The 13,265-nt window shown below is 36.6% G+C and overlaps 1 protein-coding gene across 2 annotated transcripts in view; it reads right to left on the bottom strand.

Annotated features, from left to right (window-relative positions):
- Window positions 1-1,406: 1,406 nt before the first annotated feature.
- nudt14 (nudix (nucleoside diphosphate linked moiety X)-type motif 14) overlaps window positions 1,407-13,265 on the bottom strand; it is a 44,772-nt gene continuing 32,913 nt past the window's right edge. For both annotated transcript variants that reach the window (XM_067383618.1, XM_067383619.1), the window contains 2 exons: window positions 10,156-10,453; window positions 1,407-3,801 (listed from right to left, as the gene is read on the bottom strand). In XM_067383618.1, the coding sequence (XP_067239719.1) occupies window positions 3,552-3,801; window positions 10,156-10,453 (548 nt within the window). In that variant the 3' untranslated portion in view covers window positions 1,407-3,551. The remainder of the gene's footprint in view (window positions 3,802-10,155; window positions 10,454-13,265) is intronic.

The raw sequence follows: 13,265 nt of genomic DNA, 5'->3' as shown, positions 1-13,265 counted from the left end.
TAGATATGGCTTCTGTTTTGACCTATAGAGTTTTAGCTGGCAACGGCGAATGGCACGGTGGATTGTGTTCACCGACAATGTTTTCTGGAAGTATTCCTGAGCCTTGTGATTTCCATTACAGTAGCATTCCTGTATGTGATGCAGTTCCGTCTAAGGGCCCGAAGATCACGGGCATCCAGTATGGTTTTCCGGCCTTGACCCTTACACACAGAGATTGTTCCAGATTCTCTGAATCTTTGGATAATATTATTATCTGTAGATGAAGATAACTTCAAACTCTTTGCAATTTTTCTCTGAGAAACTCCTTTCTGATATTGCTCCATTTTTCGCCGCAGCATTGGGGGAATTGGTGATCCTCTGCCCATCTTGACTTCTGAGAGACACTGCCACTCTGAGAGGCTCTTTTTATACCCAATCATGTTGCCAATTGACCTAATAAGTTGCAAATTGTTCCTCCAGCTGTTCCTTATATGTACATTTAACTTTTCCGGCCTCTTATTGCTACCTGTCCCAACTTTTTTGGAATGTGCAGCTCTCATGAAATCCAAAATGAGCCAATATTTGGCATGACATGTCAAAATGTCTCACTTTCAACATTTGATATGTTATCTATATTCTATTGTGAATAAAATATAAGTTTATGAGATTTGTAAATTATTGCATTCCTTTTTTAGGGTTTATATGAAATAATCATCACATCTCTAGAGTGGTTGTCGATTCATTACATTAAATGTACAACAAACAAGCCAAACAAATGAACAATTGTTTCGTATTGATAATGTATTCAGTCTGCGTACAGTGCACAAGCCCTTTGTGGGTCATCTGAACAAAGCCTTCAGTAAATCAAGAAGCATAGAAAACACACTCAAGTGCCCTTGCAATGTCTTCTCCTCTCCCCTGCCTCACAGATCACACTCATTGTGTGTCTTGTTGTGAGGCGTGCGGTTGCTATAGCAAAGTCGTGGTAGTTGCACTTAGTTACTTAATGCTATTATTTGTGACCCCCTCACCCACCCACCTGTCCCTCCTCCACAATCCCTCGCCCCGGACATCCGTCAGTAAGGCTGTCTAATGATTACCAATGTGCCTAAAAAGAGCAGAGACGAAAACAAACATTACCTTGACAACTCAACTCCTCTCAAATCTCTACATGACGAAAAGCGCTCTGACCCCTAGAGAGCTCTGGATGAGAAGTTCTTGACAAATTGTCCCTCAGCTTGAATGAAAACATCAAGCACACGAAAGCCAGATTGTAACCAAAAGGTGACATGAGGGCAAGTGGAGTGGATTTCGCCACTGGTTGAATGTATTATTTATCAGTCATTACAACACTTTACAGTTGATTTTTGGACAGATATTGACTGAGATTGACAGATGAAAGTAGAGACTCCATGACCTAAGGCAGGAACCTTTTTATTCATTTAAACTGAATGCAGATCAATGTAATACAGAGTGCACATGCAATATTTCATTTTTGAAATATATATATATTTTCAAATGTCAAAAGATACGTAATTGTATATATATATATATATATTTGAAATATATATATATATTCCCCAAGGTGCCATAAATTAAAACAATCAGTAAACAAATGTTGTGATATCCAAAAAAAGAAAAAGAAAAGAAAGAGATATAAAGACATTAAAACACCTCTTGAAATACTGAGTCTGAAAATCAAGCATTAGTAACAGTGGCACATGACAATAAAACAATTTATTAATTTTTAAAAGAAACAAAGCCCTATCCTGAGATAAACGTACAAAACACTCAAACAAGTTCAGAGTTAATTCTATAAGAAGAGATTAAGAAAATGAGGGAATGATATCTGAGGCATTGTGATAAGAAATAATGCTCCCAAAACAAATGCATAATTCTTAAATGTCTCATTTGCATACTTTAAAAGGAGCACTCGAAGTTAAAAACACTGCCATTTTAGACCAAACCAATCCTGTTTGTCCTTTTCCACATCACTCGTTTTGACTGATTATATGAACATGGTAACTTGTGAATTAGCACATTGACCATATGTATTGATAAAGTTATAACACTCATCAATCACAGAATATAGACCAAGTACAGTGATAGGACAGAGGAAATGCTTTACAATAAGATCCAATCAGCTAACAATATAGAATTTATTTAATATGGCGGTGATAGTTGTCAAGACAAGAACAACGATAGCATTAACAAATGTTTGTGCACTTCAACATCCTTCACAAAATAATTAAGCCAACAAGATATAGGAAAAAAAAAGACTGATTGATTGATTGATCGATTGAAATTAAACTAGTGAATGCTTTGTGCTTAAGAGAATTTGAACTGAACTAAATAGAGTATCTGATTCAGAAAGCTTCAGCTCACCTTAAAATGTTTGTAAGTAAAGTTGCAAGCAGCCTCTCAAATCTTGGAGGTATCATGAAGAATATTGAGGGTATATTGATTATATTCAAGCATTTATAGTCATCACCCTATATATTCATACAGTAAACCGCAACAGCAATACAAATATTTTTCAAGTATAGTATTCAATGGATTTTAGAAAGCCACTACTTTTTGTTCCTGTGACTTTAGGAGGTACCAAGTCTTTTGACACTATATGGTATTTGAAAATATTTTCTAAAATATTTTCAGCAGGCAAGCTCATGCACTCCTAATATATTCTATTCCGTAAGTTCTGAAAGAATTCAGAATGTTGTTACAGTTAAGATTATGATTATGGCAAAGCAGCTTTAAACCTGTAGTACTAACACTGTACTCATACTTTAGGTTTTTGTAGTAGATATTTCATAAATTCTGTGCAAAAAACACACTCAGAATATCAACTTAACGTTAAGCGGCAATAAAAAAAACACCTCAGTATTTTTCAGCATTGTCACTAACCCTGAATGTCCCAAAGTCAGCTTTGGACCTGAGATATATGCAAGAGCGTAACTGATTCTCTTTGTCAATGATTGTTTTAAAGAAGTGGCTCATTTGGGTAGCTGCCTGTGTTGTTTACATATAATTCACATTAATTCTTGTTATTATTTACTTGCTCATTTAAATGAATGTTATTCTTCTAAACTGCAAAATTGGAATATGGCTATATACGGTCACTTTCTGACCTCATTGTACAGCTTCAATCGTGAATAATCCAGGTCTGATGTTCTCTCCCTGATGGTATCAACACAGTCTTTCAGATCTTGCCCTCTTAAATTAGAGTGGAAGAGATCACCATTACAAAGTCTTTAAGGGCTGTGGTGCGATTTCAAATGGCTGGCTGAAATTCCTGACATGTTAAAAACAAAGCATTCGGTTACACAAAACAAACTCACAATGAACCTCTTCAGTTCTATGGTTAACCGATTGGGATGTGTTAGCTCCCGTGGAAAGCGAATAGCACACGAGTGCTGCTTCATTTTGAAATAAGACAATAGCTATAACCACAACAAACAGATAAAAGTGTAAGAAATAACAAAAAAAATTAACAGTTAGTGACCATTTTGAATACTATATATAAAAATGTATGTAATGACTTGTATTTCAGAGGATGGCTTGGAACCGTTATGTTAGACATTGGTGGAGATCTTGTACTTCGGTGACATGTTGCTGTGGAACCAGATGAAGCTGAAAATGACACCCATTGTTTTCGGGAGGCTCTCGTCAAAGGCGAAGGTCATAGCTTCGTGCAGGGGAACTTTGACCACCTCGATCAATTCGCCCTCTTGGGGTTTACCTCCTCCCTCTCCGACGCGATTCTCTTCGGACACCTCAGCGTAGAACATGGTCTGCTTCGACCCAGTCACTCCGACTCCTGACCTGTGGGGGAGGAAAGCACAAGGGACTCAGGACACTCGATAACGATATGGCAAAAAGAGCAATTTGAGAATGCACAAACCTGGGGACAATTCAATTTTCCTTTACAAGACACTGCAGCTATAAACTATTAAAGCTAAAGAAGCCACATGTTGGCTAAATAAATGCGAATGTTGTTTCATTTAATCCTTATTTCGAATGTTACTGAAATAAAATCTTGACAAATAGCTTAGTACATACAGTATTTACATGATTTAAGCTACAGAAGTGTAGCTTCTTAGCTTAAATAGCTTTAGTGTTGGCTAAATAAATGCTAATGCTAAATACAACCATTCTAAGATTTTAGTTGACAATGTTATTGAAATGTAACCTTGATGAATAGCTTATTACATTTTTAACATGATTTAAGCTAAAGCTGTTTTTGCTAATAATTGTAGTTAGAATTTATTCCTGATTTGAAATGTTATTGAAATGTAACCTTGACAAACAGCTTAATACATTTTAGTATGATTTAAGCTTTAAGAAGCTGTTTTTGCTAATTAAATGCTACTACTAAATACAGTTATAGTCAAATTTTATGCCTGATTTGAAATGTAACCTTGACAAATAGCTTAGTATCTTTTTAACACTATTTAAGCTAAAGCCACATTTTTGCTAAATGCTAATGCTAAGATTTGAAATGTTGACAGTACATTTTTAACATAATTTGAGCTAAAGAAGCTAAATAAAAAGGTTAAATTCTGTACCATTGTTGTCAGATTGAACTTCTGATTTGAGATGACAAACAGCTTTTAGTAATTTCAAACAGAACTGTATTGTACTGTACCTGAATGCTTATTGCCATCTTGGAAACTAGTTGCCAAGGGGTGTTACCAAAATGGCCGGCATGTGAACTGGCTACCATTAAAGTCACATAATGAACACAAATAAATTATGCTACATGAAAATAATTCCCATCCATTCAATGATGATTTAAAACCCGTTAGGGATTTATAGATGAGGATTCGGAAAAATCCTCCATTCAAGAAGCTCTTGTGAAATAGCTATTGTACAATGAAGACTAGGCAAGGACAAAGGGGGTCTACTGCAAGAACCTGAAGACATGAAGCAAGACCTCTCATACCTTAATAGACAGCAAACTGGTAAGCGCCACTGTGACTGAGGCGTTACCTCACCTGAGACTCAGTCATGGAGACATCACCATGGAGATCTTCCTAACACCATGAGAGCATTACAGAAATGGGAAGCTTGTAAAAGCCCCTTCTTTTCTTAGTATTTTGCAGTCTGAAACAGATTTTTTTTAAATGAGCTCATGAAATATGAAAGAAAATTACAAGGCCATGATGCCTGCGTACCATCGAAGTGATGGATGTTGGCCCGGGGAGGTAAAAATGGAACAAGCCCCAGCAATCCCTTTCTAGGATGAGTTTAAACTAACCACATTGAGTGCGTTGCAAAACATGACTCTACATCCGAGAGGATGCATTTCAAGAGAATCACCAGGACACCAATGTGTCTGTCCCCAATGAAAAATGGGCATCTATGCTGACACCCACTCCTCAAAGAATGGAGATAAGATGTGACAAAATAACTATTCTGAAGCCTGCCTGGGGCACTTATGAGCCCAGAAGATATAATTTTCTAATAAATCTTTGGACAATTCCAGTTTCATATGCTTTCAACACAAAAGATAGAATACAGTTTTTCCTTTTCTTTAGGAGAAAGTTTAGGAGGTAGTTTCGCAATAAAAAAATGTCAGTTTAACTTTATTATGCTGATAATCAAGAATTTTAATTCACACATACATTTTGCAAACTTGTTTGTAAATGCAATGCAAATTACTCCTGTTCCTTCAGTACTGCCCAAAATAATTTGGCTTAATTTCTGTGATACTAGCCCAAAGACTATAAAATAACACAAGACGTGTCACTCATATGGTTTTGAATGGGAGAAAGTGCGACACGCAATATGGCAGAATAAGTCCCGCCTTCTAAATAAGAGCCAATCGCTGATTGGTGAAGTCATCGCATCACTGCAGCAGCTGTTAGAAGCTCTGGTTCCTATAGAAACGGTCAGATGCGTGCCTCCAAAATGAGACACAAGAGACACGCACTTTAGGACTGTGCATGCGCGTTAGCTTGATCCAGCCTGACAAATACCGTCTTTTTGACATGATTCGAGCATTTGGAAACAAAATTTATGAGACAGTTGTCAGATTTCACTGGTGATTTCAAGTATGAAATTTAATCGAAAGCTTGGCAAAAAGCTTTGGAGAATGATGTTTCCCCATTCAAAAAGATAGGAGCTGCAATTGCATGCCCGAGAGGCGTTTCAAAGATGGCCGCAGAGTGAAATGACTTGTCTTAAAGGGACTCTCCTCAGCAAACAGAATTGGAAAAATGATGACATAAACAATGTTTTGATAGAGCCACAGTGCTTACAATTTTTGGGAGAACCAACAAATGGCTTACTTAGATGTCTATGCAAGTTGGGATACAGCTCAGTATTTTCTGAAAAATACATACTTCATCTTTAAAAGTCTATCTGACTATGAAAAAGTTACTTTCTGACATTTAAAGGAGCACAACTTGAATGTGTACCATTAACATGTTAAGGAATGTCTTGCATACAAATGGATTTTGATACAGTCAAGTCACATATACACTGCCATTCATTCAAATAAACTTTTATTTTGAACTTTCTATTGATCAAAGAATCCTGAAACAATTTCCACAAAAAATCAGCATTTTAGAATGATTTCTGTAGACTGGAGTAATGATGCTAAAAACTTCAGCTTTGCCATTACAGGAATAAATTACATTTTAAAATATACTAACAAAGAAAACGGTTTATTTAAATTGTAATTACATTTTACAAAATTACCGTTTTTACTCAAATAAATGCAGTTTTAAAAAATCTTATAGACCCCAACTGTGTATATTTAAATGAATATATGCAATAAAGATGTGAAATAAAGATGCAGTGACATCAGAACAACAAGCTACTGTAAGATGAGGTTAAGAATACTATTATAATGATAAACAAGTCAGAGATAAAGTTCAATTTCAATTTATTGAAAACCACCTTTGGTTAGTGCCATGATGTAGTGGTTAGCGTAAATGCATATATGGACAATGCATCATTTCCTTATCCCCTTTTTCACAACATTTCTTGTTTCTAATTATGTGGGGGGAAAAAAAGAGAAAAAGTATAACAATTCACTGCGTAACAAACAATGTAACAAATTTCACTGTGTAACACAATCAAACAGAAGTAGGTCATCCTCTCTTTGCATTTCTTCTGTCCCTACCCAGGCCATAAAAGCAGTAGGTGCAGCATGAAGTCTACAGGTGTTTTTGATGGTGTACTCAGCAGGTGCGTCTAACTGTGACTCCATGTGGTATTTTAGCAAATCAGAAATGGCTGTGGCACAGGTCACAAACAGCAACATGCAGATGTTGCAGGTTCTCACACACACACACACACACACACACACACACACACACACACACACACACACACACACACACACACACACACACACACACACACACACACACACACACACACACACACACACACACACACACACACACACAGGTGTGTGACTCTGGCAGGTGCGAGGCGGCAGGGGTTTACGACATTCTCCTCAATGAAGACTGATAAGAGCATAATGCTGCACTGTTTCATCTTTCTTTACAGATGAGACTGGGACACATTTAACCCCTGAATACTTTATCTGAGGTTCTTTACTCTGGGGGTTTACCAGCCAATGATCAAGATGAAGGTTAAATATTAAATTGCAAGACAAGAATGAGTTGAGATAAAAATGTATGTCAGTCATGACAGAGTGCATATTAGCAGACATGTATACATTCCTCTCTCACACTCTTTCTATAAACTACCGTTCAAAAGTTAGGGGTCGGTAAGATTTTTTTAATGTTTCTGAAAGAAGTCTCTTACGCTCACAGGGGCTGAATTTATCGAATAAAAATAGAGTGAAAACAGTAATATTGTGAAATAATTTTACAATTAGGGCTGACCGATATATCGCATGCGATTGTCACGCGCATTTCGTCAGTAAAGCCGGTTCCCTGATTACCGTAGTTCACTGACAAACCACGCAATATCGCGTTCATTATCGAAGGCGATTCATCTGCGATAATGAATGCGATATTGCGTGGCTTATCAGTGAACTACGGCTCTGTCTATTAAATGCCGCTCCATTTGAAAGCAGGTGATGGCAATTTAGCGGTAATCAGGGAACCGGCTTTACTGACGAAATGCGCTTGACAATCGCATGCGATATATCGTGCAGCCCTAATTACAATTTAAAATATTTTTTAATACATTTTAAAATGTAATTTATTCCTGTGATGGCAACGCTGAATATTCAGCAGCCATAACTTCATTCTTTAGTGTCCCATTATCCTTCAGAAATTATTCTAATATGCTGATTTGGTGCTCAGTTGTGCTGCTTAAAATTTTTCTGGAAATTATAATAAATTTTTTTCAGGATTCTTTGATGAATTTCAAAAGAACTGCATTAATTTGAAACATAAATATCTTTACTGACACTTTTGATCAAATTATTGTATCCTTGCTAAATAAATGTATTAATCTCTTTCAAAAAAGCTTACTGATAAGTAATATTATTAATATATTTTACTGCAAGATTAATCGAAATTAAACTGATATCGCGATTTGGCTTAGTGCAATTATGGATTCGCAAAGGCTGCAATTTTTTTAGATTTTTAATATGCACAGCATGTTAATGAAGAGTGGCTCTGTGATCAGTAGTAAATGCATTTAAAGTAGTAAATGCTTATAACGAGCATTTGAAAAAGCAACACGTGTCCCAAACTTGTAAGAACATGACATTTAATAATGTTTTTATTCCAAACTTTTATTCCTAACCTAACGTCAGTCGAGTGTTTGAAATAACTGCCTTTAGTGAGCAGATGTGGCTTCATCATAGAATGAGGCAGACAATATTTTATTTTATAGTATTTTATACAGTGATAAAGGCTATATGGATTAGCATTGGATTAAATATAATTTAGTCATGAAAATACCAGAGAAGGCTTGAAAAACTCAAATACACCATATATTGCGGTAGTCGTGCGTTTACTGTTTTCATGTTTAATCAGTCAAAGTATTTCTGTTTTCTTTTTTATACAGCTACAGCAATAGCTTAATGGCCTTGTCCACATTAGTGATTTCCTGGAACATCATAAGTTATTACATCTGAGAGGCATATTTGGAGTTTTTGTACAAGGGCTCCGGCTTCCAGTATGAATGAAAGAGATGTGTGCTCAGTATGCTCACCCTATCCTATTTTGGGTAAAAAATAGGAAAAATAATACTTTTCTGTAAAGAAATGTATATGTTAATCCGTATGTTTTTCTCCAGTGTACAGAAAAGTACAGGAGTTTGTTTTCACAAAAGATGCATAAGAGGCTCATATTTCATATTAAAGACATTGACTCTGATTTTGCATACATCCTGACAAAAATTGTGAAATTATTGTCACAGATCTTTATCATAATATAATATTTATAATAAATCCTTAAACCTTTGTAATGATTTATAGTTATAGTCTGTCTGCATGTTAACAGGTAACCCTGCAGTTTTTCATAAAATAAAATTATTATTTTGATATGTTATATTTATTCTTTAATACTCTGCTTTTAACTTTTAATAATTAAAGTGTTATTACAATAATAATAATTATTATTAGTCATATTAATATATAAGCACAAAATATTGGGCCAAATTGTGCAACCCTACAAACAAGTATAACAAACCGGGTGTTCATATATAAATTATAATATATAAATTATCATATATAAGTTCATATACAAGCAGCTGTAGGATCATATTATTATATACAAAAATATCTGACTGTAGAATGATGTGATTGATGAAGTATTCTAGAGAGACATCTAATAAAGAAAATAAATAAGCCTGCATAAATCTCACGACTTGTTTCATTATCGAGACTGCCTGTGTTATTATTAGCCACTTTCACACTTGAAAGCTGCTATATTTCCAGATGAACTTTCCCACATCCATTATTAGCACAAGCAGCAGCTTTAAGTGTTTTAAACATATTGACATCACCAAAATACATTACATCTGACACCATTTACAAGAAATAACCTTTAACCTATTGGAATTTAATTTGTTGACATTTCTCACCACAATGTAGCTACATTGTGTTAATATCGCATCACATGGGCCTACAAGTATGTTCAATGCTTTGAAATGACTGCTAACTAACTTCATGTGTGAATTGCGCCTACAAACTTGCCATAACAAGATCAGAAATGTGACTTATTTTAGATGGGTTCTCACCTGTATGATGTGATCTTTCTCAGTTTGGTAACTGGCACATCATATCCGCACTCTTCCAGCACTTCCTGCCTGGCAATCTCCTCTAGAGAAAGGTTGGGTTTGTCCACCAAGCCTGCGCACAGCTCGTAGGTCACGCCGGCTGAAGCTGGAGGTTGGGGGCTTGCTGTCTCTTCGCTTGAGTCTCCTGTTTGGTTCTCTTCCGGGACTTTAGCTTCTGTTGGTGGGGCTTCCGCTGACTCTTCCTCCGAAGGCTGCAGGGGCTTAGGTTTGCTCCGCTCCCATTCGTTCATGTATACGGCTGTGGAGAAGTAAGACGTGTCACTCATCATTCAGGAGTGCTTTTAAACACAAAGATAAATGAGGAAACATCGGAGTACACAACCACTTTGATTGATGAGGTCTCAAATATAGTGTTTTAGATCATGTAGGCACAAGTACACTGCCCTCCAAAAGTTTGGAAACGCCCTAGAAAAGTGGGGTTTTGGACAATATTGGCAATTTTTAATCTGTGATAATTTTGCACTGATAAGGATAACACAAACTACGAAAACATATTTTATTACATAAACAGTTTATACACAGAAAAAACTTAAATTTTCGATTCATCAAAATATTCACTATTAGCAGCTATCGGACCTAAACTGGGTTCTCGTTGCAACGAGAAAAAGTATTCTTGTCGCTTCATAACATTACGGTTGAACCACTGTAGTCACGTTGACTATTTTAAAAATGTTTTCAACTACCTTTCTGGACGTCGAAAGGTGCAATGACGTTGCTGCCTATGTGAGGATCAGATACTCTCGGATTTCATCAAAAATATCTTAATTTATGTTACGAAGATGAACGAAGGTCTTATGGGTGTGGAACGACATGATGGTGAGTAATTAATGACAGAATTTTCATTTTTGGGTGAACTAACCCTTTAAGACAAGTTTAAATTTAATGTCATGTGGTGTAACCATTACCTAATAATAATAACAACTTCAGACAACAACTTTAATTTGTCATAAAAAAACTGAAATTATCTGATATTTAAGAGACTGTAATAATAATGATGGATCACCCAACCAGTTTATTTTGGGGTGTACTCACACTAGGCGCTCTGAATAAAGCCCGGTTCGTTTGACTAGTGTGATCGCTCCAAATTGTGCCCGGGTGCGGTTCGTTTAGCCGGCCCTGGCCCGCTTTGAAGAGGTGGGCCAGAGCGCGGTTCGGTTGGGCTTGAGCGCGGTTCGCATGCAGTATGAGCGCTAACCATGCCAGAGCACGGAACAGTTACTACTTTTGTGTGCGTTACTGTAGGGCTGTCAAACGATTAACCGCATACAAAATAAAAGTTTGAGTTTGCCTAATATATGTGGGTGTACTGTGTGTAATTATTAATTTAAATTATTAAATACAAACACATTCATGTATATATTTGAGAAATATTTACAAGTATATGTATTTATTTATATTTTTATATAATTTATATTATATATAAATAAAAATATTTTGTACATAAACATTTATATATACATAATTACACACAGTACACCCACATATATTATGCAAACTCAAACTTTTATTTTGTATACGATTAATCGCGATTAAAGGTGCTAAAGAGGATCTTTTCGTCCACTGAGAAACCAAAGACTGTTTCTGAGTTTCTGAAATGAGCGCATGTGTAAGAACAACCCCCCTCCTTCGAAGGAACGCCTCCCAAAACTCGTAAACACTCGTATTTACCACCGGCATTCGCTGTGTAGTGTTAGTGGATTCATTATGTCGGACTCACTGCAGGTAACTCATAATCTGCAGTTGTTACTCCTGTCTCCGGACAAAAACATTGCATGCGGCGCCTGTGGAGTATGGAAAGTTACTGGAGCGCGCAGCCACGCACGTCTCTCAAAGGAATGTCACGGTAGTGATTGACAAGCCAGAGGGCCAATCGTTTACGCGATGATCGCGTAAACGATGTTTTTAAGGCTCTACCTCGTGCACAGATGATGTATATTAATATTATTCCTTTCAGTGCACCTAATAAATAGTCTTTTATCAGTTAGTAAAGACAGTTTCAAGTAATATTGCAAAAATGTATAAAACAAAACATCCTCTTTAGCACCTTTAATTGCAATTGACCTTTCGCCGGGAGTTTGATTGACAAGCGATCTAACCAATCAGAACGCCACATCCGCCATTTTGTCCGACAAAGCAGCCAGTAGTTAAAAGATTAACCTCGGTGGAGTTAAACTTGAAAAATTGTGTGTATTGACGTCTTTCCGCGTTTGAAACAACATTCATTCTCATGTTCATGGACTAATAGGAAGAGATGATCGGTTTTTACGAGCGGTTGAGCTGAGGATCTACAGCAATCTGTCACGACCATGGTCACGACACATTAAAGAGCAAAAAACGTTTTGTATTCTTTGAATTTCTTTAATAACTACACGGTTTGAAAGCTGGGACTTTGTTTAATATCATAAGTAACCTGCTCTGTCTTGTCTGTCGATGTGTGGTCAGTATCCTCTTTGTTCCGCGATGTATTTTTCACTGCGTGTGGAGTGACAGCGCCACGGCTTGTCGGACAAAGCAACAGTAACTAAGGGGGGCGGGGCTCGGCGAAAGGCTAATTACGCTACTGTCATCATTATGATGGCAAACATCTTTATTACTGCTTTGATAGTACACTTATCAATTCATGTAATTAATTCGAGTGTATTTGGGTTTATAACGGGTCTGATTCTCACCTTATCGATGAACAGGAATTGTAGTTTGCAAGTAAAGCTGCAAATTCCTCCATTAACGTTAGCTGCCTTCGTAATAATCCTCTGATATGTGCTATTGAAAATCGCTGCGCTGCATAAATTATAAATAGCCTATGTTTTCTTCCATTCAAAAAGTTGCATCGTATATGACGTAAGCGTGCTCCGGCCTGGAACGTTAAGGGCAATGTGAGTGCAGGCCAGCGGGTGAGTGGGGAGGGGGGGACAATCGCGCTCGGGCTCGTTTCAAGGCAACCGCGCATAGTGTGAGTACACCCTAACATAGTTTTTAATATTTTGAATTAGATTTTATTTTTTATTTTAGCTAAAGTTTTAGTAATTTTGTTGTGCTTTTTTATCATATTT

Source organism: Chanodichthys erythropterus, chromosome 4 (genome assembly GCF_024489055.1).
Source record: "Chanodichthys erythropterus isolate Z2021 chromosome 4, ASM2448905v1, whole genome shotgun sequence".
Classification (NCBI taxonomy): domain Eukaryota; kingdom Metazoa; phylum Chordata; class Actinopteri; order Cypriniformes; family Xenocyprididae; genus Chanodichthys; species Chanodichthys erythropterus.
The sequence above is the reverse complement of the archived record's forward strand: the minus strand, read 5'-3'. Positions and strand labels throughout refer to the sequence as shown.